The sequence below is a fragment of the Apus apus genome, chromosome 4, assembly GCF_020740795.1.
Source record: "Apus apus isolate bApuApu2 chromosome 4, bApuApu2.pri.cur, whole genome shotgun sequence".
Taxonomy (NCBI): domain Eukaryota; kingdom Metazoa; phylum Chordata; class Aves; order Apodiformes; family Apodidae; genus Apus; species Apus apus.
In genome coordinates this window covers 16,213,560-16,238,098 of record NC_067285.1, presented here as the reverse complement: position 1 = coordinate 16,238,098, position 24,539 = coordinate 16,213,560, and the positions used below count along the sequence as shown (strand labels likewise).

The following is a 24,539-nucleotide window of genomic DNA, read 5'->3' as shown; positions in this document are numbered from 1 at the left end:
TCATTTGTCATTTACCTTTTGCCCTAGCTGAGAGAAAAACAGTATCATGCGAAACTTTTTAGCCTCTTTTTAGGTAACTTTTATTCTTCAGAAGTAAAACTAAACTAGCTGTACATGTAATGCAGATTTCTACAGGACAGGCTGGATGGTACTTGGAACAACCTATCTAGGGGGAGGTATCCCTGCCCATGCAGGGGAGTTGGATCTAGATTATCTTTAAGGTCCTTTCCAACCAAAACCAATTTGTGAGTCTATATAGATTAATGCTTGTGTTGTGGTTTTCTGCTAGAGCTTAACTCTCTTTCCCTAGCCTTTCTTGGGAATCAGCCTTCTGCACAGAACCCATATGAACTTTCTCCCAGCACTTTCCAGGAACCACCCAAGCATTGCCTAACTCAGGATGATCATATCCCAGGGTCATCTGGCCCCATGGCTTCACCAGGCAATAAAAATGAGGACTTCAATTAAATCATGACTTCAGCACAGCAACAGAAAAATAAGTTTTCTCTGAGTTCAGGGTCCAACATCTATTAAAACTCTTATAACTCTTTCAAATAATTTTATGCTGCATTTTCTGTATCTTTGTGTTTTTCTTCAAGATTTCACACTCAGGGCAGTGGGAAACCAACACTGTCCACCCAAGTCTTGCTTGTTATTCCTCTGTGACAGAACAACAGATACTTCTAGGTTTGCTGAGAACATACACAAAAGAGGCAAGAAAGATTTTATGACATTTTTGTAGAACTGTTAAATAAGAGAAAAAGTGTAGGTTTTGTGTGTTGATTTTTTTTTTTTTAGTGCCACTGTAATCCAGTATTTGGTTAAAAAAACAACAAGTATTTTATTTCATTTAATTCTCCACCATGTGGATCAATTAGTAATTGAATACTACAGATGCAAATATGCAGTGATGACTCAGCTGTGGAATGTGAAACGAATGTCAGTAGCCATTTATAATGCATTATGTCGGCTTTGCCCTGCCTAATTCCATTAGCAAAAATAGGGCACAAAACTCTATCCTAAATTCTAAAAAAAATTAAAATTTACAAACCCAGCTTTGACTATTTTCATATAGTCATCTCAAAGCCATGTGTGGAAACATCATGTCTATTAATTTTGCTTGAAAAGAGGAATCCAACAGTTTAAAAAGTCATGTTAATTTTGTCAGATAACAGGAATTATACTATGTGACTGTTTGTATCTAAACCCTCAAAGGGTCCTGCAAGAACCGAGCAAGGACCGTTAACAGGTAATGCTGATCCTAACTCCTTATGCTACATTCCTCTTCACACTAACCTTACCAATACACAAGATTTTCACCTACCCAAGAGTCCTAGCACTCCTGGTCTGAAGTAACAAAGGATTGACTGCAGGGTCACTTCAATCCTAAAAACCACAATTCAAACCCAAAGACAAAAATATGAAGGGCAGATGTTTGCTCTTTATTCCCTTGATGAATACTGCACACATAGTGTAAACTCCACGCCCCCCACATTCTTGTAACACCAGTCCCCAATTATTTACTCCCTACTGGAGAATACCAGGAAGGGTGTTGGTTTTGTGGTTTGTTTTTTGTTTTGTTTTGTTTTTAAAGGCAATGTAGTAGCCTAAGTTGCAGATCTTCCTCACCTCCAAATAAAGAAGCCTAGAATAAGATTCTCAGCCTATGCCACATTTATTAAGAAAAAAGAAAAAAAAAAGAAAAAAAAAAAAGAAAAAAGAGGGCAAGCAAAGGAACAAGTGCCTTTTCTTAACAGTTAGTGCTCAGTTCTACAACTGGTTTATATATAGAGCTTCATTCCCGAGACCACATGTATGAGGTTCACAATCAGAGATTTAATGGGAAATACAACTGACTAGCTGCTGTGAAAATGAGAAAACTGTTTAATTTGTACAATGAACAAAGCCAGAGTTGTTCTACCAGTTGTAAAGGCAATGAAGCACTTGCAGTTTGAATTTATGTTCACACAATCCTTTGATTTTAAGAACTTTTTGCAGGTGTTACAAAATAACAGGAGTTGCCAGATGCGCCATACTTTTCAAATCTATTCCTTATTTAGTAGCCATAGAACCATGAACTCATAAATCTGGGGTTTATGCTGTTAGTTAAAAGGCAAAAAAGCTCTTCAGGTTCTGGCTATTAGCACTTTTGCCCCCCTCGCCCCCCCAGTTTTCTAATGCATACCTATGCCCTCTTTCTTTATGCTTTACTGCTATGATGCTTTGAGGCACTTTCTTAATTGCATGATTTAAGTATCTAGCATTCATTTTAATTATTTAGTTTAATATAACGGTCTAGCTTGATCTTCATTCACTGTAATGCCTTTTAAAATATTAATTTATAAAAATACAATAATAATGAAAAATGTCTTTTTTTTAGTATACTCAAGTTATTACACTAATACGGTTTGCCATCCCATGTACTTTGTTTATCCACAGTAGGAGCTGTTGGTGCTAGTTACCATTTGTTGAACTACCTCTTGAGACCCACTGAAGTGACAGTTTAGAGGAGACCAATCCAATACATGACTCTTAAAAGTAACTTACCTGAAGAGGTTATTCTCCTATTGCAATTAACATTATTCTGCTGTGCTGTAAAAAGAAACAAGTAGAAAGAGAGTAGGACAAACAAGGAGGTGGAACTATAAAGGCACTAGTGATGCTAGCCAGTTGGGACAGGTGAGCTGATAATACGGGAGCTACCTCCTCTGGACGTATTGCTGAGAAAATTGTGACATTTACCGGCACTGGGCTATTCTGAAACATATATAACCTACGGGATCTGGAAAAAATACACAATCAGGATGGGATATTCAGATTATTGAAAATCAAGTTTGACATTTAGAGTATTTAAACTCCATTTGTTTCTATGTTCTTAGCAACCTGGGAAAATTCTGCTACGAAAAAGAATGCAAACTAGGTCAGTTCTGTTGATGATACAGAAAAACTGGAAGTAAACTGCAATGCTGCAGAGACTGTTAGTAATAACTTAAACAGCTGTTTTCAAGGATAAAGTGTACATAACTTTGCTTCTTTGGTCTCACAGTATTTTTTTTTTATAGTCTCAATGCTAATCTACATAATAGTGCAGTATTTTGTAACTTTTGCATCCAGAAATTACAAAAATTTAAAGAAATGTAAAATGAAAGACACCACTACAATCACTCAGAAAGTTGTTTTAAGGTACACTAAAAGGAAATTACACTAAAAGGAAAGACCACTTTATCTCCGTGTGTACTGAGACACTGTCTCCAACTACACTTAACAAATATATTCTCATAATTTTAAAGAACCAAACATCAGTAGAAGCTAATCTAACAACAGAGACCAGTTCTCTACTACTGAAATTTGCGTTTTGCTTATTTGTTAAAAAAAATAAAATGCTCCACAAACAAAGTAAAATGGGTAAGAGTAAGTCTAAGCTGAGCAAACGCTGTACTTTTCAGTCAGTTCCAGTTGTACTGATCTCTTGCAGGTAATTCATAATGTGTTCTCCCTTCATCTTCAGGTCCATAACCTAATGGCAGACCATAATTGTAATCAACTGTTACAACTGGTAATCTTTTACTATGTTCCATCTCTCTGGTAGTTTCACCTTGAAAAGTTTTTCTTTCATAGTTTATTGAACTATCTTCATGGTGTAGAGATGAAGATGGATGCATTGTTCGTGAAGAATATGGTGCAAATCTGTTTTTTCCTCTATTGAATTCATCTGAGGGATGCATTCTCCTATTGTCTTCAGGATTACTGTAAGAAGAACAAATATAAGCAGTGAAATCTTTAGAAATAGAAGTTTGTTTATTGTTGGTGGCTACCATTAGAAATTAAACTTGTGTAACCTTAAAAGAACAATTCAGATACTTGTTTTTACCCTCTAGAATTAAAATTCTCACTATTGGATGTCATGTAACTTATATGATTTTTTTCAATGATAGTGATTAAAATTTCAGCTCTTCATAGTAAGTAGTTCTACTCGGAGATGTTTTGTTTCAAATGCTGTTTCTAATTAAAATTGCCTGTTTACTGAGAGTTTCTTTACCTAGGGGCCATTTTTGTTCCTAAGATCACATTTTCATCTTTGTGAATAATATGTTATAGTAGCTCTCTAGTACATAATCTCAACAGGCAATAATACACTTTGGATTTATATCCCCAAATATTTTAATTATTAATTCTTCTGAATTAGAAGAATCACTCTCCTAAAAAATACATACTGAAGGCTCTAAAAATGCGTATCTGATACAGGTTTTGTTCTGGACCCTCTTTACTCTCAACTACCTTACTTACTGTTTAAATAAGTATTATATAAAACCCATTTGGAACAATCTTCGTAATTTTGAAATCTTCTCCTTCACTGAACCATAGATTAATTTAGACTGGAAAGGATCTCTAGAAGTATCTAGGGCTGCTCAAAGTAGGTCTAATCAGATGAATTTGTGCATGGCCACATCCAGCTGACTTCCAAGTATCTCAGAGGATGGGGATTTCACAGATGCTCAGGGCAACTTGTTTCAGTGTCTGACTATCCCTCACTGTGAAACTCGTTAGCTTGTTGCAGACAGCAGTTAAACACTAAATACAGCATTGGTATTTTACTTGATTGCTGACTGACCATACCTTTTTGTATGTTGTAGTTTGTTAGCTTGAACTGACTTAAAGTAGGGATTCTAAAGCAATTTCATAATCACACTCAAACTCAATACAGATGGATCACAAATTAGTCATATTATTTGCTTAGTGTTCAGATTCAACAGTTTAAGCTTTAAGAAAAAATATTAACAAATTTTTACATTGTACAGTTCATTTTCTTTTTCACCTGGGAAATTGAGGGAGTAACAGTATAAATGTAAGTCAGGAAACACCACATGAAATCTGATATTTACCTATAGCTTCTGTTAAAGTCGTCATTATCAGACCCATAATCTCTGTGAACTGAAGGAGATGAAGAGAAATGAGGTTCTGGTACATTTTCATGGGAAGAAAAAGATTGATTTCTGCAAATAACCAAAAGAATTGCATGTTAAGAAGAGTACAAATGGCTGTAAGCTTTTGAAAAATATGTTTATCAAATGAGATAAACATCTTTTTACATTTACTTAAAATTTTAAGAATTATATTAATTTAACCCCTCAAAATGGCATGCTTCATTGTAATGATAGAATATTCTGTTTCAGCTGTACAATGGAAAAGATTAAACTGAACTTTACTAGCCAAAAAAATACCTGAAATACGTTCAAAATATTTTAAATATTTTGAAATATTATGTCAAGAGTCCAATAGGTTTACAAATAAGTGACATCTGTATTTGGGACAATATGATGCAAGCTTAGAAGCAAAGGGATTTCTAGCAAATTATTAACTCATGAAATCAACAAATGCAAGTCAAACTTCCTAATAGTATTGCTGTTTATCTCTGGCTGAGGGTATAAATACAGTTTCATATCCTCCTCCATCTTGAGGATTGCTTTTTAAATGTTTCTATACAAAACAAAGGAGGATAGACCTTCGTTTCAAGCTGACTCTAAAAAGGTAAAGGAAACATACAAGCTTTAAATTGAAGAACAACAACCTTCCAATTTATAAATAATTAGCTTTCAAAGCTGCAGCACTCCAGCTTACATCAAACCCTTCCATAAGTCAAAATAAAAAATTAACTGAAAATTTATATATTATTTTACAAGTGCGATTAACTGATTTCAAATTATTTTATTTTTAAAAATAAATAACTCTGAAATTTAAAATAAAAGTGATAAGGTTTACACTTTTATTCTCCAATTCTGATCTTAATAGCTCAAGGATACTTTACCTGTCTGAACACCATTCATGTTGCAAGTCATTGTGACCCGAATGATCATTAAAAGGTCTTGGCCTTTGTCCACGTCCTTTATTAACATAATTAAAATCTTTTAACTGAGTGTGTTCCTGTAAGTCATCATAAGGCTGATGGTCATTAAAAGGTCTGTGCCTTTGTCCAGGACCTTTATTATCATAATCTTTTAGTTGTCTATCTGTTGGTAATTCATTGTGAGGCTGGTGATCATTAAAAGGTCTCAACCTCTGGCCATGTCCCCTGTTAGCAAATTCAAAATCTCCCACTGGTGTCTGTAAATCATCATGTGACTGACAGTCATGGAAAGATCTTAGTCTTTGCCCGGGACCTTTGCTGACACAATCTAATCCTTTCAACTGCATCTGAGTATGAAATTCATCATGAGATTGGTGGTCATGGAATGGTCTTCGTCTCTGGCCACAGCCCCTGTTACTAAAATCAAAATCCTTCAACTGCCTGTCTTCCTGCAAATCACCATGAGATGGATGGTCAGGAAAAGATCTCTGCCTTTGTCCACGGCCTCTCTTAAATTCAATGTCTCTCGATGGTCTCTCTGCCTGTAAATCATCACGAAACTGGTGTCCATGAAAAGGTCTCAACCTTTGCCCAGGTCCCTTGTTACTGAAGTCTAGGTCCTTCAGCTGCATGTCTTCTTGATAATTATAAAACTGGTGATCAGGAAAAGGTCTTTGCCTCTGTCCAGGTCCTCTATTATAGTCCCAATTTTTCATCTGCATTGGTGCTCTTAAATCATCCTGAGTCTGATGGTCAGGAAATGGTCTTCGTCTTTGTCCAGGTCCCTTATTAATGAAATCAAAATCTCTCGACTGTATCTGTCCTTGTACATCATTGTGAGAGGGGTCATCATAAATCTTTAATCTTTTCCCAGACCTGTAAAAAAGTTTTTATCTTTAACAGAACATCATATTTTTAAGTGCTACAAGTAATTAATGGAAAAAAGTGGGGTTTTTCACTAAGAATTGGTAGGAAATATATTGCAAGTAAAATATATAGGTATGAAAGCACTAAGATCTTAACTGGAAGGAAGATTCTAAAACTTTTAAAGTCATACTATAAGTTGTGACAAACACACAGTTGTAGTTCTACGATGCTTGCTAAACAGGGAAAACCTGTGATTCCAAATTAATTTAAAATAATTGCAGATTACTGTAGAATAATAAAAGACAGGCAAAGTAAACCTAACTTCTTCCAAGTGAACTCATTACTTACAGACTTCTAAAAGCACATATTCCCTTTCTTTCCCTTAACTTTTCACTGTTTTGTCCAATTCTGTAAATGTATTTTGCATGAGTAGATTATATTAATAAAATCTCCTTTAAATTACAGTATCTATCATATTTTTAAAAAGAAACAAATATCTTTCCCAGTGCGTGGGTTTTGTTTGGCTTTAATTCCATGTTTTAGCCTGTTACCCCTGAAAATCTTCATTTGTGAACCGCTCTACAGGTCCTTCCATTGCATGTGGTGGGGGAACAGTATCTTCATCTGAATCCCATACATCCATTCCAAGGTTACTAAGAAGAATAAAAAAACATCTCACATAAGGTTCCTTTTTTAAAACGTACCATTGAGAGAGGAAAAAAAACCACAACATAAAATTCTTCAGTTTAGGATGACAGAAATTTTTTTATGTGAAGTTAAATTTACAGACATTTGTAACTTAGCAAATTTTAATGATGTAAAGGTTAGCTATTCTTAGTTGAATATGATAAGCATAGAATTTTTACACTCCAGGGATAGAGCTACTATGAACAGAGGAGCAGAGAACAATCTTCCACTCTGGGTAGTTTTTCCCATACTTTTTTATTCCTAAAACTGTTGTACTTTTTTTTTTTTTTTTTTCCCCAAATATCTGGCTCTGTAATGCCAACAACAGAAGGCAGATCACAGAGCTTATAAAGAAATCTTTGCAGTGGCTCCTTTCAGCTTATAATGAGAGAATAGAGACTCAATCCACTTGTCACAGTATGATAAAACCACACCAAAGTTCAATGGTAGTTGTCAGACTAAAAACCTCTTTGGAACCGTACAAATTAAAGATGAATGAAGGCAGTACACTGCACTTCATGTTACTCACATCAGACAACTTGCAATATTTGTGTAGCTGCATATTAAAGATTTAAGAGGAGATTTAATTTTGGCTTTTGACTGGAAGCAAACCTTTCAAAGTAGCGGTAGACATACTTGACAATCTTAACCATACAACTAAAAGCTTTTGTTTACCTTCTCATTGGTTGTGTTCTGAGATCTGTGAGATACACAAGACCATCCATGCAATGACCTCTAGCATCACCAAAAGCTAAAGCAAAAAAGATACAAGTCTAATGAATTGTGCTCTCACTGAGCCACAAAAAATATAAAGGCAAGATTCTATTCACTGTGAGATCCTGAATTTGAAAAAATTCTAACTTGATATTAAATACTTCAGCAAGCTGGCATCAGTGCAGCATTTTTTTTTAACACCTGAAACTAGTAGTCCTAGCAACCATGACTGAAAACCCTTCAAAGCAAAAGGAAAATAAAAGATTTTAAGCAGCTGAAACATACTCCATCTATACTGTCAATCTGCTAATGCTCAAGCCTTGCTTGGAATAGAATCAACAGACAGAGGAAATAATCTATGGGATTCAGCATGAGAAATAACTCCAAGAATACTAAAATAGAACTGTAGTATTTGTGAATACAATTATAGTAATTGTAAATTCCAACCTGACATGTGCCTCAGTTCCAACTGTATAAATACCTTGGATTGCTGCCTCTGGATCCCAGCCTTCAACATCTATAAGGTACCTGAAGAAAAATATTCTTAGATTATTGATCCAAAGAGATTACAGATTAATACAAGGACACTATCTTGTGAACAATGATTTCTGGTTTTATGAAACCCTTACCTACATATAAGGTAGCCAGTTCTGTTAATTCCATTAGTACAGTGAACGCCGATGAGTTTCTCTATCAAAAAGCAAAACACAGTCTTTAATAGTTCAGAAAGTGAAATTACTAAAAAACAGTGGAAGTCAAAAAAAAAAAGGCTGTACTTTTCTAGCAAAGTAATGATAAATAATGCTTGCTATTTACAAAATTATAGTCATGCCTTTAAAAGAACAACCATATCCAGACTTTGTCCTCCACTTGTTGAATCTCTACCAGCAGTTTGCTCACTACTTCGAAACCAGTAAAAACTAAGATTAAGTCTGCAGAATGTAGGAAAAAAGGAAGAGGATTGATGACAGGTAAAGCAGCTGGACTCAGCCACAACTGCATGAACGGGAGGAAAATAATTAAATTCTGTTTTGAAAGCAAATCCAAACAAGCAAATGTAAAATTGAGCTATTTGACTTACAGATTCTAGTAAAACTTACAAAAAGGAGAAAACAAGCACAATGCCCCTACTGTCTAGGAATATGAAGTACATTACTACAAGAATTAATTTAACTGAACTAAAAATATGGATCATTACTTGGATGAATCATAGAGATGAGGAATTTAGGTTAATGCATGAGAAAAAAGGCACTCTGTGGGAACCAGTAATCTCTAAAGAAATCTTGTCTTTTTTGGAAAAGTTATACTAATCAGCTAAAGGCTACAAAGCAGAATAATTACTATTATTAGAGGTTTCAAATGAGGTATTTCCAACAGAAACTTAGATGGCAACATGACTGTCCTGCTCTGTGGTAAAGTTATTTTATCTCATTAAAAAAATTATCGAAGTTTCAAAGACAGTCCTAACAATTCAGACACTGAAGAACTCCAAATTCTCAAAAAATTTTATGTAAGAACAAACTTGAGAAATTTTAGGAGTAATCTAAAGAGAGAACAAGTTATGATGAGTAAGTTAATATAAAAAAAGAAAGTTCTCCCAACTCTAAAGTTGCATAAACCCTGGCAAAAGGGTCTTACTAGCTGGAACTGCAGATCTTAATCTAGTTACAAATTAGGAATTCATTCTCTCAGTTCTGAGAACCAGAAATTATTAGATTCAAATACAGACTATTCTTTGTCACATGAAAAACCACTAGATCGAAACCAGAAGAAAACTAATAATTTCCAAGCAATTTCCCTAAGCCAAAAGACAGCAAAGGAAGGACTTGCACGGTAAATTCCTAACCGAGGACAAAGGCTTCTTATACCTTTTAATTTTCCCAGCACTTCTAATTCAGGTTCTTATACCTGAGATTTAGGTCAGAGCTCTTTCACAAAACAGAGCTGCCCATCCACAGCAAAACAACAGTTACACTCTACAGCAAAAACTGTGCGAACTTGGGTAATTAATATCTGTACTTCATCACAGAAAATACCAAAGCAACCATAGCAAATAGCACGAAAAGGCTTGAAAGAGCGGTTCTCCAATACTGGATAGATGGTTAAAATCTGCCTGTAAAGAACCACTCCTAAAAAAAGTGAGAAGGTAAAAGCTGCAAACAGGCTGTGACAAAATACAGGCAAATTTATTTCTGCCTTATACCATCTCAGCAACAACTCTACTACTGCATAAATATTAAAACAGCAGCAGATCCACACTGTGGAAACACTGACACTGTAATATGATTTTTAAGAACTGCTAGGATGTGAGTGCAATAGTGGACTCATAAATAAAAAACCTGCTATGTCAGAATAAATAGACGTAGATTGCTCTCATGTATCAGTGCCCAGTGCCATCAGAGAAACCCTGTGCCAATTAAGAACATCCACAAAGGGCTGGCAGCTACAACAGTAAGCTGATGGTAGACAACTTCGGTCAGACAGATGAAAACCTTGTTGCAGTTGCTTTGACACATAATGCAAATATAATACTACTGGGAAGGGCATTTATGTTAGTAGTCATTTTTGAAAAAGACATGTTCTGAATGCAAAAAAGATATGTAGTGCTTCACATAATGTATCTTATTATTACTATAAAGTGGAAAGTACAGTGGAAAGTCTGAGATTCCTGTTGTCTTAAATATCTATTGAAATAAGTAAATGATATAGTTAGCACTGAAATATTTTGGTTTTTACAGTATAAGATGCTGATATTTACCATTTCCTGCATTTTCCCATAAGAATTTTCTGACCCATTTTTTGAACTGTAGGATAGTAGCATTATCAGGGACTTCAAGTCCAACAGTATAAAGTTTCTTATACTGCACACTTTTAGGTAAATCCTAGCAACAAGGGAAAAAAAAAAGAAATTATTGAAGTCTTGAATCAAATATCCAACAATACCAAAGTAAAACTGTAGTTCAAATCCTGAGTAGAAACTGAGAAAAATCCTGATACATTTCTATGGAGGGACACTTTCAGAAACTACTATTTATATTTCCACTTTAAGGACCTGATCTCAAACAAAGAACAGTTTCAACAGAAGACTTGTTTATCCCTGCTAATAAGGCAGCACAACAACTAAAGAGAACAGATTCTTTTAATTCCATTCTAACACATTTTACAATTACTAGCAATACTTGTCCCTCCCACCCACAATCATATATATATATATACACACACACACACACACACACACACTCACCCCCATAATGCTTACAGGCCATGTCTACTCAAAGATTAGCATTCAGTTCTAACACTGCTGTTTATTCACCTTTTCAACATGAGGCGGATTAATCACAATTGTTGGGACCATACTGGTAAAAAAATTTAAATTAATAAAGCATTTTTAAAGTGTACACTTTTATTAGTGGATTCCACTAAGGATCAGAAAAAAAGACCCTAGGAATAAATGAAAATGTCTTCAGGGCACAGACTGTTAAGTCTTCTGAATCTTTTCTATAGTGTCTGGCACTGAAGTCTGCATCCATTACTCTGAGTTACCATAACATAAATAAACCACAAATGCAACTAGCTGGAAAAAGTTATCTCCTCTGTGATAAAGCATTTAGTTTCTATTGGAGACACAAAATAAACCTAGATGCACTTGTCTATTCCAATTCAAGGTAAGCAAATGCATAAATAATTTAGAACAAAGGCTGCAGTAACTAATGCATTTTGTTAGATATTACCTTAACTTCATAGTATCGTGTGGTGTATGTTAAATCAATAATTAATCCAAGCTCCACATTGAGGGCTTTCATTGCAGCAATTAAGTCTTTTGGGGTAAATTTCTGGGTTGGGGTAAGCCTCTGGTTAATTGCCTACAATAAAAATGGAGAAGAAAGATTTTAAGTTCTAGTAATGTGACATTTGTAATATTCAGCTGTTTTAATTAGGATTAGGAAACATCAGTATTCAAATGGGAAAGTTTAAATTATCAGAACCATAGCTATATATTACATTATTAAAATAAGCACTCATTTAATAGACACAACAATCCTGCAAAACAAAGCATGTATATGCTGATTTTTAAGTAACTAAACATCAGCAAAATGTAAAACATAACCCCCTTTCTGACATACATACTTAGTTCTGCACAGTAACACAAAATTAACAACATATTTCACATAAAACATTAGAAGCTGTGATACAAGAGTTCATTTCTTCTAAAGGCTTTGACTTTCTACCCACAGATGTTATGCAGACATTTTATCCCTGGTTCATCTCTTGGCAGAGTGTACTAGCATGCCATTTTGCACTGGAAAATATTAAATAAGACTAAAGTATGGTGACTAAGAAAGCTGCATGTTGGTGGGCAATTAATTCATTTGACAGAAACAGTGGGAAAAATGTTTACTCACCCTATTGTAGCTGTGTGTTTTGAAACGTGTTCTTCACTCTAGGTATGAAAATGCCTCATACACGCAAGACTGGATTTTCTCTGAATTGTGTGCTTGTCCATTGTGAGAGCCTTCTGACATAGGCTCAGCCACAACCAACAAATACAGTGGCAAAAGATGCAGCAGCCTCAGCCACCTCTCAGTTCCTTTGTCAACAAGAAATTCAAGCAGAGTGGACTCAGAACTACTGGAAAGGAAGGCAGCCACAGACCAGATACCTCTTAGAACCACAGATGCTGTAGGGTAACTAACCATTCCTTCTTTTGACTGTACGGATTATAATCTATGATGTTAGCAAGAATTTATCTTGGGTCTGAAAACAGACAGGAAACCACATTAAAGAATAAAGAGCAGGATAGTCCTATCAAAGCTTGCATGTGATTAGAAAGCTTGAGCTAAAAACAGTAGGGTAGTAAGCATATAGAAGAATTCAGTCCTATGTATTTCAGATACTGTTGCACTGTTGAAAAAACAGTGGAGGTTGCTGAGGTTCAAACAAAAATGAACAAGAGTCAGTTATCTCCCTGCTATTCAGCAGTGACTTTTAGTAAAATCTGAAACTGAACTTACTAACTTTGATGTGACAACAGTGAATCTACAAAAAATCTATGGTAGGATGTTAAAGAATTTTTTCTTTTACTATGTGCAGTTACCCAAACTGAGGTGGAGCACAACTTAAAAAAATGTGGTATCTCAAAACGCATCACTGGATTGAGTAAAAAATGAAATGTGTTACGAGACTATGTTTTGAAAGACTGTTTGGAATTTTCTGAAAACCTCTTGCAGAGTATTCAGTAGTTTCAGTGTTTAATTGGGCTCTGAGAACATGAGAAATCTGTATCAATTCTAGAAGCCTTCTATGGCGTGGGAAAGAACTGCCCAGTCCTTACTAGATTACAATGTTACTGTAAGCATTACAATGATGATCTGGAAGGAAGGACAGAAAAATCCTTTCAAGTAAACCCATGACCTTAAAGCCTTTACTAGTAGTCCATCTTCTGCTAAAGCAATAACCCTTGAATTTTGAAATACTGAGAATGTCTGTCATGGTTTCACCAAGAAAGCTTACTGAAGGGGAAAAAAAAACACAGTAAAAGGAAAATTGGCTTCATCCTGGCTCAAACCAGGACAATGTTACCAATCAACAATTTTCTAATATGTAGCAAAGAAGGAAACTGCTTTATTTTAAGAAGTCTGTTCCACCAATTTAATAATAGTACTTCTGACAAGACTATGACCGATCAGGTCTTTAGCATATCCAGACAGATTTACTGAGCTCCACCTTGTTTGCAAAGACAGTTCAGCCAGTTACGCATTTTATGTGAATTCTGTCACAAACTGCATAAGCTTCAAGCACACAGACTCTGGCAGACTTGTCATTTCTGCATCTTGCATATTTGAGACTGAAGAAACTGAAGGGACAGAAATGTTACAGATTTTGCTTTCTTGGGTACCAGACTTTATATCTGACCAAGTTCAAAGACAGCTTCATAGAATGGGGATCCCCAATGAGATCAGTAGAACTCGAGGTGAGCAACACACTGAGGCAGAGTGCCTCCCTGTGATCTATTGTTATACATGTTCTCTGAGAATGTCTGCCCTTTTAACGATTTCTGGTGGAGCTCCTTCCAGACTATCACTGGAGCTACAGAGTAAAGTTTGCAATTAAGCATTTTTCTCTGAAATACGGAGTGACAGTAACAGGGAACTGGCAATACATGCACTGAACAAATCCTGCCTAGAATAGTGCATCTATGCAAAAAATTGGTGCTAGATCAAGTGGAATTACAGGACCTGATGATACAAAAAAATCCTCTCTCAAATACCTGCACAGCAGAGAAGCTAATTATAAATCTACTGTATTTTAAACTCTTTGCTAGATCTGTCTGCTGGCTGTCTTTGGTAGAAAAACACATGGCCATTGTACTATCCTTTAAAACCATGCAGAACAAGATCAATGGCAAGTATGAGATCCTTGGTGTCAAAGGAACCAAACCATCATACTGAAGTTGTAAAAGCAGTTGCAGAAAGCAAACTCTGCAATTCCACTTCAGTCATTGCTGGTAAAAGTGAACTAAATGGCAATTGAAAATATAATGGGCACCAACATACCCAAATAACCAGATTTTTTAGTATATGAATACTAGAGTGCAATCTGTAGACAAAAGTTTACCCAGAATAAATTTTCTTAACTGCTAAGGTTAGGTCTAGCCACTGAACTACAAAAGTGTAGGAACTTTCATTTCTTCTGTATCTGAAGCAATCACTTGTAAGAGTTAATTTATATAGCACTTGCATTAGTTTATATAGAAGGGAGAATCTGCCCTATTTGCCCAAATTTGCCCTATGTGTCAATCCACCCAAAAGCCAGTCTCAAAAAGACAACATCCACATTTTGCATTGTCACAAAGAATGTATTCAATAGATTAAGATGGCTCTCCATGTTAGTAAGAATCTAAAAGAAGTATTAACACATTATTACAATAAATCTATGAAAACTTCTTTTTTAAAATATACTGCTTTCCTCCAGATCGCTGAAACTTTTTGCTTATGAAATTGGTAATTTGAATCTATAATTTAAGAAGTACTGCAGTGGCTGGTATCCTTTAATTAGTGCTTGATCTCCATAAAATTATATTTTGGCTTACATTGCCTAGATTGTTATTCACATCATAACCCCTTTAATATGAAATCATGAAATGCTGTTAAATAATATACTGAATTTAGGTCACTTAATAGTGATGAATTGTGCTGATTGGTTAGAGATTTTATGATTTTTAGAAGATAAAGATTAACATCAAACACAAATTTTAAAAGAAAAACAGAGTATGACATAAAAAAGCTACAGCTAGATGACTGGAAGGGATAAATCTGAATTCTAAAAGAAAATCCTTTTTTTTTTCATAAAACTTTGCTGAAGTTTTGATTAGTATCTAGGCTATTCTTCATTACATTTGCACTGTATCTAATAGAGCCTGTCTCTAGTAACTTTTTATACATACCCCTTTTAAAGGTACTTTGAATGCAATGAATCTAGTTCCTGGTATAGGCTGTCCAACAGGTGTCAAACTCCGCCATCTGTAATAAAACAAATATTTATTTTTAAATATTTTCAAATTACATGATAGAACACAAGACACCCTCAGCTTCATGTAAAACTGCTAAAAAATACATATATAAAAATCGTATCTTAGGATTAAAACTTTGGTAAAACAAAGAACATAAAAATTATTCTCCTTTAAAATTATAATAGTTATTTCAAACTATGTGAAGTATCTCAAAAATATCAAGCAAATCTGATGCTATATTTCACACTGGTTCAATATAACAGTTATTTCAAACTTCTCCAAGCAGAAAAATATGACAGCTATATTTTTTTTCTATGATGGCCCATGCAGCTACTAGCACATTACAGATTTAGATTTCCGAAAAGCAGGATCAAATAATTCCTAAAATTCCTTGACCAAATAAGCATGCAATCATCAGTGATGTGCACAAGTTTTAAAAAAAAGGCTAATTAAATCCTGATACGTAAATAGAATCTTTGTAAAAATCCATCTTCCATTAGAAACCTGCCTGTTTCACCAAGAAACTCACATATTTTTAGAATAACTATAAAAATATGTTGTTATATATTTGAATAAAATCAATAGATTAACATTACTTTGGGATAAAAGAAACAGCAAATGCTGGAAGAATTTCAACAAAATGTTGCTACAGCACTGATCTGAGCAGAAGATTATCTAGCACACTACACAGCTTAAATAAAGACATTTTTATCGTTTGCAAGCTTGAAGTCAGGAGCCATAATAAAATGAATATTTATTTTCTGTAGAGCATTACCACAAAGAATGTCCATGATTGCTGTTATATAGTAGAACTATGTCCCCAGATCTGCAACTATTCCATTAAGTAGTTCCAAGGTGTCATCAGGACATTTGAAAACAGTTTGGTTTTTTCCTTCCTTCAACTTCCACAAAATTTCCCCCCTCAAAATAGTAGGACAGCATTTACAAACAAGTAGCACAAATATAAAGCAAAGCAGAAAAGTAAGGTTCAACAGGTAAAAAAGTATTGTTATATTATAGTTGGTGAAATTTTTTACACTTGGCTGAATTAAGCACCTTTTAAAAGTTGTCATACATTTGTATCAATCATTTAATTGACAATAACATGCAAAGTTTACTTTCATAAAAAATACAAAGCTTCTAGATTTGCATACGTGTTTACTTTGTGATATGCTTCTTAAACATACTTGACTGCACTTGCTCTTGGTACTTTCATCAATACAGCGAATATTCCATCATACCAACACTTAGCAAAAATCACCTACTCACAGGAAGATTTGTTGTGATGCTCAAAGAGTTAGTAATTCCAAAACCACAAAGAACTGGTATTCACAGATTCTGCATTGCACTCAAGAAAGTCTTGACATGTCACATTTCAGAAATGGAAACACTGTTCAGCAGATCAATTTTAGCTTCAAAGAGGTAACTCACTAAATGATCTTTAGGGTCCCTTTCAACCCAAACCATTCTATGATTGTATGATTTAGGACTACTTCTTCTTCTCCTCATGTGAAAACAAATTATCTCTATGACCTCAGAAGATGCAGCTGGATGACCTAAAATCTACATGGTCTCTTTGCATTTTCAGCTAGTACCTCAAGTATTAAAATACAAAACTTTTAAATAACATTCTTTAACATTGGTGCCCATTCACTTACAATTTTCTGAATTAATGTTTAAATTAATCTCCCCCTTTAAGGGAGCATTCAACAGCTTCCAGAGTTCCTTTTGATTTCCATAAACCCACATAATTTATGAAATAAACCAAATACTCTATTGTAAATTATTCTAGCACTGAGTATTTTGCTTTGCTCATGATTCCCATATGGGACCATAATAAAAATTAGATGTTGGCTGGCAAAACTGTCAATGAAATATCCATAACTATACTTGTCATAGTATTTAAATAACAACACTAGCATTCATAGATTCCTGGAAGACACAAAAGAAACACTTATAACATGGTGACCAGAAGCTAAATTAATACTAACAACTAATGTAACAATCTACTACCTTAATATCTGTACCACTAGCATGTTTTTTGTCTTCATCATGAGCTAAAGAACAGATTGAGGCTCACATTGTAGACATACAGATGCTTAGTTTAATGGATAACAAATGAAATAACAAAGGAGCAATAATAACTCATCATTAGGAAGGCTGTTGCAAACAGCTGTCATGTAGAAGACCAATACAAGGTGAGAAGGTATAAGGGCACACTAGAGATTAAATCACTGAGTGCTGTTTGCTGTAAAAACTTTTACTACATACTAAACTACTGCAGGAACTTTGTACCTTATCATTGCAACAAGGCAGCAAAAATAGGTTCCTACTTCATGTGCTCCCTTAGCTAAGGCTAGTTGCATAGAGGGAAACAAAAAGAGCACATTCTCAATTGGGGGGGTTGGACTAGATGATCTTTCGAGGTCCCTTCCAACCCCTAGGATTCTATGATTCTATGATTCAATGACCGTAATACAAGCTTCTGCTTCTTGCTAATTTAAATAAACTCTGGAAATTATGTCTTTATTTAAACAAGGAAATACTCTTCCTGCTTTTGCTTCCAAATAGAATTAGAAATAGGCTGAACCTAGAGATATAGAAGCTAGCACAGTAAATGCTGTCACAGAGGTAAACCAAACAAGAATACAGTATTTTTTTCTTCAATCTAGTTCAATTACTCTTTCGTGCTACCTCTACCAATAAAAATGTACAAAATGCTTTACAAAAGTAGGATTTAATCTTACAGCCAGCCATACTCACATTTACATCTTTACAAACATTTTGAAGGAAGGTAAAAGTAAAATATCCTAATCACAAAGGACCAAATACCTTATGTAATAATAAAACGTAAAAGACGCCATAAATTAGACATTCAACTCTTTTTAAACCTGCTTTCTCTTGGAAATCTACCATGATTATAATAAATATGGGCAATTATGAGCCAAAATGGAAAAAGCTTAAAAATATTATTTTCTTTAGTTAGCAATGTAATGAAGACTTTGTAAAAATTCTGAACCTTTTTTCTGTTTAAAGGATTGACAGATGGATGCACCAGGACTACACAGCTTGTTGTCAGACCTCATAAACTTGGGGTTTTATTCTGTTTTTAAAGCCATTTTAATCCTCCCAGAAAAAAAAAATATCTGCAAAATCAGCAAAAAAATCAAAAGCTGCTGACAGTGTGGCAGAAAGTGAGTAGAAGAACACTCTTTATCAGGAAAAATAAAGGGTATGTGTTCCATTTTATCTTTAAAATAGTATTTAAATAGGACATCTCAGCATTCCACTACAGAACTAAAAGTTATCTCAAATTGAAAATAACAGATTGAAATTAAGGATAGGTGAAATAAATAAATTCAGATTTGTTCTGTTGTCAGTAAAGGAATATTGTTGGGAAGTGTAGGTAATGGGGACTAACAGAAGTAAAACTCCTGCTGAAGAAGTCTACATAAAGACAGAAAGGACCAAAGACAAGTTAGCTTCAGGTGGTCACATAAACAGGAGTTACAGGAGCAAAGATATAAATAAGCATTTTAACAAGTATGAATGAGAATTTTGACACATCATTTGCGTCCTGCTTGAACTTAAGAAGGAAGAAAGCCAGGAATCAAAAGTGTTATCACAAGACTTGGAACCATCATCATTTTTGTACCAATGACTAAAAGATAACAGAGACTTGAGTGAAAAACAAGCTAGACATGAAATACCTGAAAAGATGGCAGAAGTTTTCTGAAATGGGCAGTGCTATCTTACTGAGACACAGACATGAAATTTATTTCTATGCCTAGAAATAAATCTAGGTATTTGCATCACAGAGGTAATAGATCTGGCCATAGAATCAATGACATTCACATTAGAAAGATGATGTTAAAAGAATCTAAAATGAAATCACACGAATTCAGAGAAAAATTGTTGCTTCCCAACACAAATTTAACAGTCAGATGACATATCCAGGAAGAAACTGAACTCCAAGGACTTTTGTACAAACACAAAGGTTGTTAAATTGCAGACAGTCTAGGTCAGTATACATTAAAGTAAACAATCATCTTAAAATGTGTGATATTTCTGGTCCTTCCACAAAACAAACCCACAGATCAAACCTCCCTGAGAATCTCAAGAGGTGTGCAAAAGGAACTGCAAATCAAACTCTAAAGTTTGATAGGCTTTCATGGGCCCAACATGGTAATCAAATTTTTTCTGAACTCTAAACTATCCAAAGCCATAAAAACCCCAGAATTTGCATGTTCAAACAGAGAAGTGCTTAACAGAGAACACCACTTAAATAACAAGTGACACACTGTGCATACATGGCACATTTTCAGTTACAGATTCTCCTAAGTATTCAAACAGTTAAACAATCCAAAGACAACATGCAGATCAAGAGCTGACAGTCAACAAAACATAAATTCCCCAATTATTCAACCACTTAGCTTTCGCAGTTCCCAATTCCCTGTTTTGTCTTCAGCGCTTCCCAACTACCATCAATTACCTTAAAACATAAACGGAATTTTGCTTGTCATTCGAAACAAAACAATCACTTCTTGGTTGAGAAAATGTGTTAAATTCAAACTAAAAAAATTATTCTCCTTTCCCTATGAAATTTCTATGAAGCTTGAATGGCTTCCAGTTAAATATATAAATTAAAAAATTATTATTGATACTACTAGTCAGCTAATCTGTTAAAGGTTTTTAAGTCTAGTTTATTGGTTTATTGACTTTTTCCGTAATCTAAACATTTCAGAGATATCCAGTAAAACAGCAGAAAAGAAACTAGCTTAATGCATCCTAATAGAAGTTAACAAGATATGTGATCTAGATTAAGCCAATGATATAGCAGCAATATGCTTTGTAACAGAAGCAACAAGTTAAATGGCCCCAGTTCAAGGAAAACTAAAAACCAAACAGCAACAAACTTAGAAAAGCACTTTTAAAAAACAATCAGCTCCAAGACCAACTAACTGAGAATCATCAACAGGGCTTGCATAGGAGCCTCCAGCTTCAAGTGGGATAACAGAAGCCAGTATTGCAAAAGGTGATAGTAATTAGCTGACTAGTTAAAAAAAGTCACCATTTCTTGTTTAGTTGCACTATTCCTAGCTACTTACAACTGAACTGAAACCTAACATTTATTTTATTGCTTTAATTAGCATAATGGAATTTGGATTAAAACTGTTGAGAACTGCATAAAGAGCTGAGACTGTAACAGAAAGACAATCTTAAAAAGTATCTACGAGTAGCTTGACTTTCTTTGGTTTATCTACTACTCTGCTTCTCTTGCAGTATCATTAAAAATGAAAGTTACTGTTAGATTTATTGCTATTACAATCCTGTCATGTGACTAAATTTGTACTTCCATAGCACACTACCATTATCTGGTCTGCTCCTTATGCTATAGTGTAACACAGTCTGACTTCTGCCAACAACTATTTCTGAGGCCAGAAAATTTCCTTAAGTCCTCTTCCAGGGTTCACTGCTATTTTTCTCTGGTGTATTAATCTACTTCACCATGAAGAACTACAACATTCTGTGCTAGCACAAGCATGACATCAATATACTGCTGAATGAGACTGACAATTCCTTAAACTCCTTTACTGCCAAAAACCTCATGGTGTGGATATCTAGCCTGATTTGTCAGTAGTATCAAAAACAAGTATCTGAAAAAGCTGAAGACATTTCAAAATAATGAGCTTTGTCAGATAGTAACACTAACTTTGTAACCAACCACTCCACAGTGGTTTCTGTCCTTGAAAGACACATAGATATTAGTTTGCAGTCATAGAAGCCAGAAGCCAAGTCGACTGCTTCTTCCACACTTAAAGAAATGCATGTAGCCTGAAAGATGCTCCAAACACAAGCGGAGGAAAAGTAGGGAGTAATGTTTTTGGTTTGGTTTGTTTGGGTTTTTTTCGATGCAACATTTTTGTTGTCCTGTTGTTAAAAAAAAAATACAGGATTTTTCTGAATCTGAATTGATGAAAATATTCATTAATCACATGTATGCAACCACCTGCTCCCTTCTCGTCTGGTCTTCTCCCACTCCTGGTAGCAAACATCCGAGTAGCCAGAAGGATGGAGTACTCTCCCATTTCCCCAGTAAGTACACACCTGAGTCTAAGGAAGTTAAGAAGGGACTGTGTTTGGCTGATTGTCACGAACCAACAGCGTCACATAGTCTTATGTGGGGCGAGAAGACGGGCTGCTCTCCACACTGATGAAGAAGAGTTCACAGACAGTTTGGAGCATTATACTCACCTGGGGGTGAAGGGCTAGACTGTTCCTGTCTTGGAGAAGATACCTACCTTACCTGGCTGTAGGTGGTGAAGGTGCTTGTGGCAAGAAACCGCCTGGGGCAGTCAGTGCCCCTTCTTTGTAGGCAGGACCGTGCTCGCTCCTGCCTCTTGCTTAGTGTGAGGGATACTTACCCATCGGGGATAGTATTCTTCTTTACCATGCTGAAAGCAGGAGCAGGCAGAGCAGGAGACAGCGGTGAAAGTGGGCACTGCAGCAAAGGAGAGAGAACCGCGCAGTTAACACGGTGCTGATCTCTTTCTCCATCAGCGGGCCCTTTCACAGGGCTGGCTCTCAAGTAAAATAAACCAAGCAGTCAGCTGGGGCTTGAAGCCGTCCAGAAAAAGTTCTGCAACTTGCTAGCTAGCCTATTTTGTCCACGGCTACAGTACAGCAAGAAGGAAAGACAACTCACCTCTCCTCTCCAGGAGATCAAAAGAAACAGAGAGGAGAGGCAGCAGGTTTCTAACTCTAGCAGCAGCGCTGCAGGGATGAAGCTCTTCCTGACAGTGCCTTTCGTCCCTCTCCTGTGACTCGGAGCAGTCTGTTCTGCCCTTGTGCTCCCACAGGTAGAACTCTTGTGTCAACGAGGAGAAGCTCCAGGCAGCTGCAAGAGGCGAGGCCGGCACCTCAGCAAGGGAGGGACCCATCACCTGCCCCGCTCTAATCCAGACGGGTCTGATCCCGCTAGATCCTGCGCACCGTCAGCACCCGCCGATCTCTGTGGGACTAGGGCAGGGACGAGAGGGGCGAGGGGAGCTCCCTGCTCCGCGGAGGGCCCACACCCGCCGCTCCAGAGCCGCTTGAGGCTAGCGAGAGACTCCCTCCCCAAAGCCGCATGTCCCCACAGGGAGCGAGCCCCGGGCAGGACCGCCTCCGAGCGGGAGGCTGCGCCGCTGGGGGAGCAAAAGAGAAGAAGAGACGGGGGCTGGGGGGGAAGGTCGCGGCCCAGCTGCGGGGGGCGGGCAGGCGGTTATCGGAGCGGGGGTGGGCTGTGCGGAGAAGGGCGCGGGCTGCAGCTGGAGTCGGTAACAGGGAGAGGCCCGGGCGCCGGCGGGGCGGGGAGGACGGGGGCTGCGGGCGGCCCGTACCCTGACAGGATTTCCCTTGCAGAGGAAGGCTGTTGCGAGACAGAGCGTTCCCAAAAAGCTCCCGGCTGCGGCTGCGCAGCCCCGGCCGCCTGCCCGGGAGGGGGGGCTGCGCCTGCTCTCCCGGAGCGGGGCCGGGGCGGCGGGGGCGCATGCGCGGCGGGGAACGCTCCGAGCTGCGCACGGAGCTGCCGGCCAATGGGACCGAGGGGAGCGGGGGTGTGTTTCTGCGCATGCGCAGGAAGACCGGGGGTGACGGCGCCGGCCTCGGGGCGCGTGCGTGCCCGGGGGGCGGGGCTGGGGCGCACGCGCAGCGGCCGTTGGCGCGGAGGAGTCTCGGTGGCGCTTCGGCCGGGCGGGAAGCGGCGCGCGCGGCGGAGGGGGCTGCGGTGCGGCTGCTGCCGCCGCGGCTGGGGCGGGTTGCGCGGCCCCTCCCGCGCTCCGGGCGCTGGCGGGGGGTGCAAAGAGACGGGCGGCCCTGTGCCCGGTGCAGGCCTGTGCCCGGTGCAGCCCTGCCGCTCGGGCTCGTGAGCCGCTGCCGGGAGCCCAGGGAGCTGCGGAGGAGTCGGAGGGGGAAACGCAAGGAGCGCGAGGGGTCGGGAAGGCGGTATTGGCCTTGTCTTACATCGAGAGACATCCCCGTCCATGCTGCCAGCTCCGGCGCTCCGGGCCATTTTCGATTCTTATTGACGGTGTTTTCTTCCCTGTTTCGGACTCAGTCTGCCCGCAGGTTGCTGCCCTGGGCCGTGCCAGCTGCTTCTGACTTGCAGCGGTGTCGTGTTCGCCTCCTGCTGTTCCGAAGGTGGATAGATGAGAGGGCACGGCCTCTCCTGTTTAGAGTGGAAGGCAGATGAGGGGTGAAGGACTGGTAATCGGTGAGCCAGTGCTACATCACTTACTTTGATGTGCCATCTGCGGTATTAGTTTTAATTTTCATGTTCAGGTTGAGCTTAAGTCGTTTCTGAAACTCCTCCAAGTGTTTGGAGCATAGGAAAAACTTACATAATTGTTTACAACTTAATGTACAACTGCTGTGAAATTATAACAGCATTTATATGAGACAGAAGTTGCTGGTGTTAAAATTCAGATAAGTTCTTTACTACATCATTGATAAACCTACTGATTAATTACAGAGCTGCAATTTAGTCTGAAATTATTATGCCACTTCTGGAGAGTCAGAGCAACTTTATTTCTGTTTGTCAAGAGAGTAAACTTAGAATATTGCTAATTACTACAGATCTCAGCAGTTGTGTGGGGTTTTTTAGGTTAATGTACTGGAGAAAAAAACACGCACTATAACTCCTGAATATATCTTACTGTCTTACTGCTTCATCTTTTTTGCACACTTCAAAGCAACATTTGTATAACTTACTGTTTACTCTGCTGAGTTGAATGTACTCTGAAGCAGTGTTCCTTTTTTCAGTATACATGTTAAAACTTACTTGTTTCTTTAATGCACACAATTCAAACAAATGGATCCTGATCATAAACAAAATGAAAATTCATCAGTTGAAATAAATAAGGGAAGTAACATAAA

General features: G+C 37.3%; 1 protein-coding gene across 10 annotated transcripts; it reads right to left on the bottom strand.

The window, feature by feature from the left end:
• Positions 1-1,421: 1,421 nt before the first annotated feature.
• LOC127384926 (uncharacterized) lies at positions 1,422-23,813 on the bottom strand. Of its 10 annotated transcripts, none has more exons than XM_051620019.1 (13): positions 23,006-23,133; positions 22,330-22,521; positions 22,049-22,125; positions 15,558-15,633; positions 11,845-11,976; positions 10,872-10,995; positions 8,743-8,803; positions 8,595-8,641; positions 8,075-8,150; positions 7,264-7,365; positions 5,807-6,721; positions 4,884-4,994; positions 1,422-3,747 (listed from the first exon to the last, which is right to left on the bottom strand). In XM_051620019.1, the coding sequence occupies exons 3-13, from the start codon at positions 22,075-22,077 to the stop codon at positions 3,447-3,449; spliced, it is 1,974 nt and encodes a 657-aa protein (XP_051475979.1). In that variant the 5' UTR covers positions 22,078-22,125; positions 22,330-22,521; positions 23,006-23,133; the 3' UTR covers positions 1,422-3,446. The 10 variants fall into 10 exon arrangements, with proteins under 10 accessions (XP_051475979.1, XP_051475980.1, XP_051475982.1 ...); XM_051620020.1 differs by lacking the exon at positions 23,006-23,133 and adding an exon at positions 22,617-22,953; XM_051620022.1 differs by lacking the exons at positions 22,049-22,125; positions 22,330-22,521; positions 23,006-23,133 and adding exons at positions 12,517-12,742; positions 21,732-21,834; positions 21,926-22,042.
• Positions 23,814-24,539: the final 726 nt, after the last annotated feature.

Coding starts and splice junctions, on each gene's coding strand:
- LOC127384926 (XM_051620017.1), bottom strand. Junction 15,634..22,048: donor AAGAATACTATCCCCGATGG/GTAAGTATCCCT, acceptor GTTTTATTACAG/ATGGCGGAGTTTGACACCTG. Junction 8,804..10,871: donor ATGGGAAAATGCAGGAAATG/GTAAATATCAGC, acceptor GCTTTTTGATAG/AGAAACTCATCGGCGTTCAC.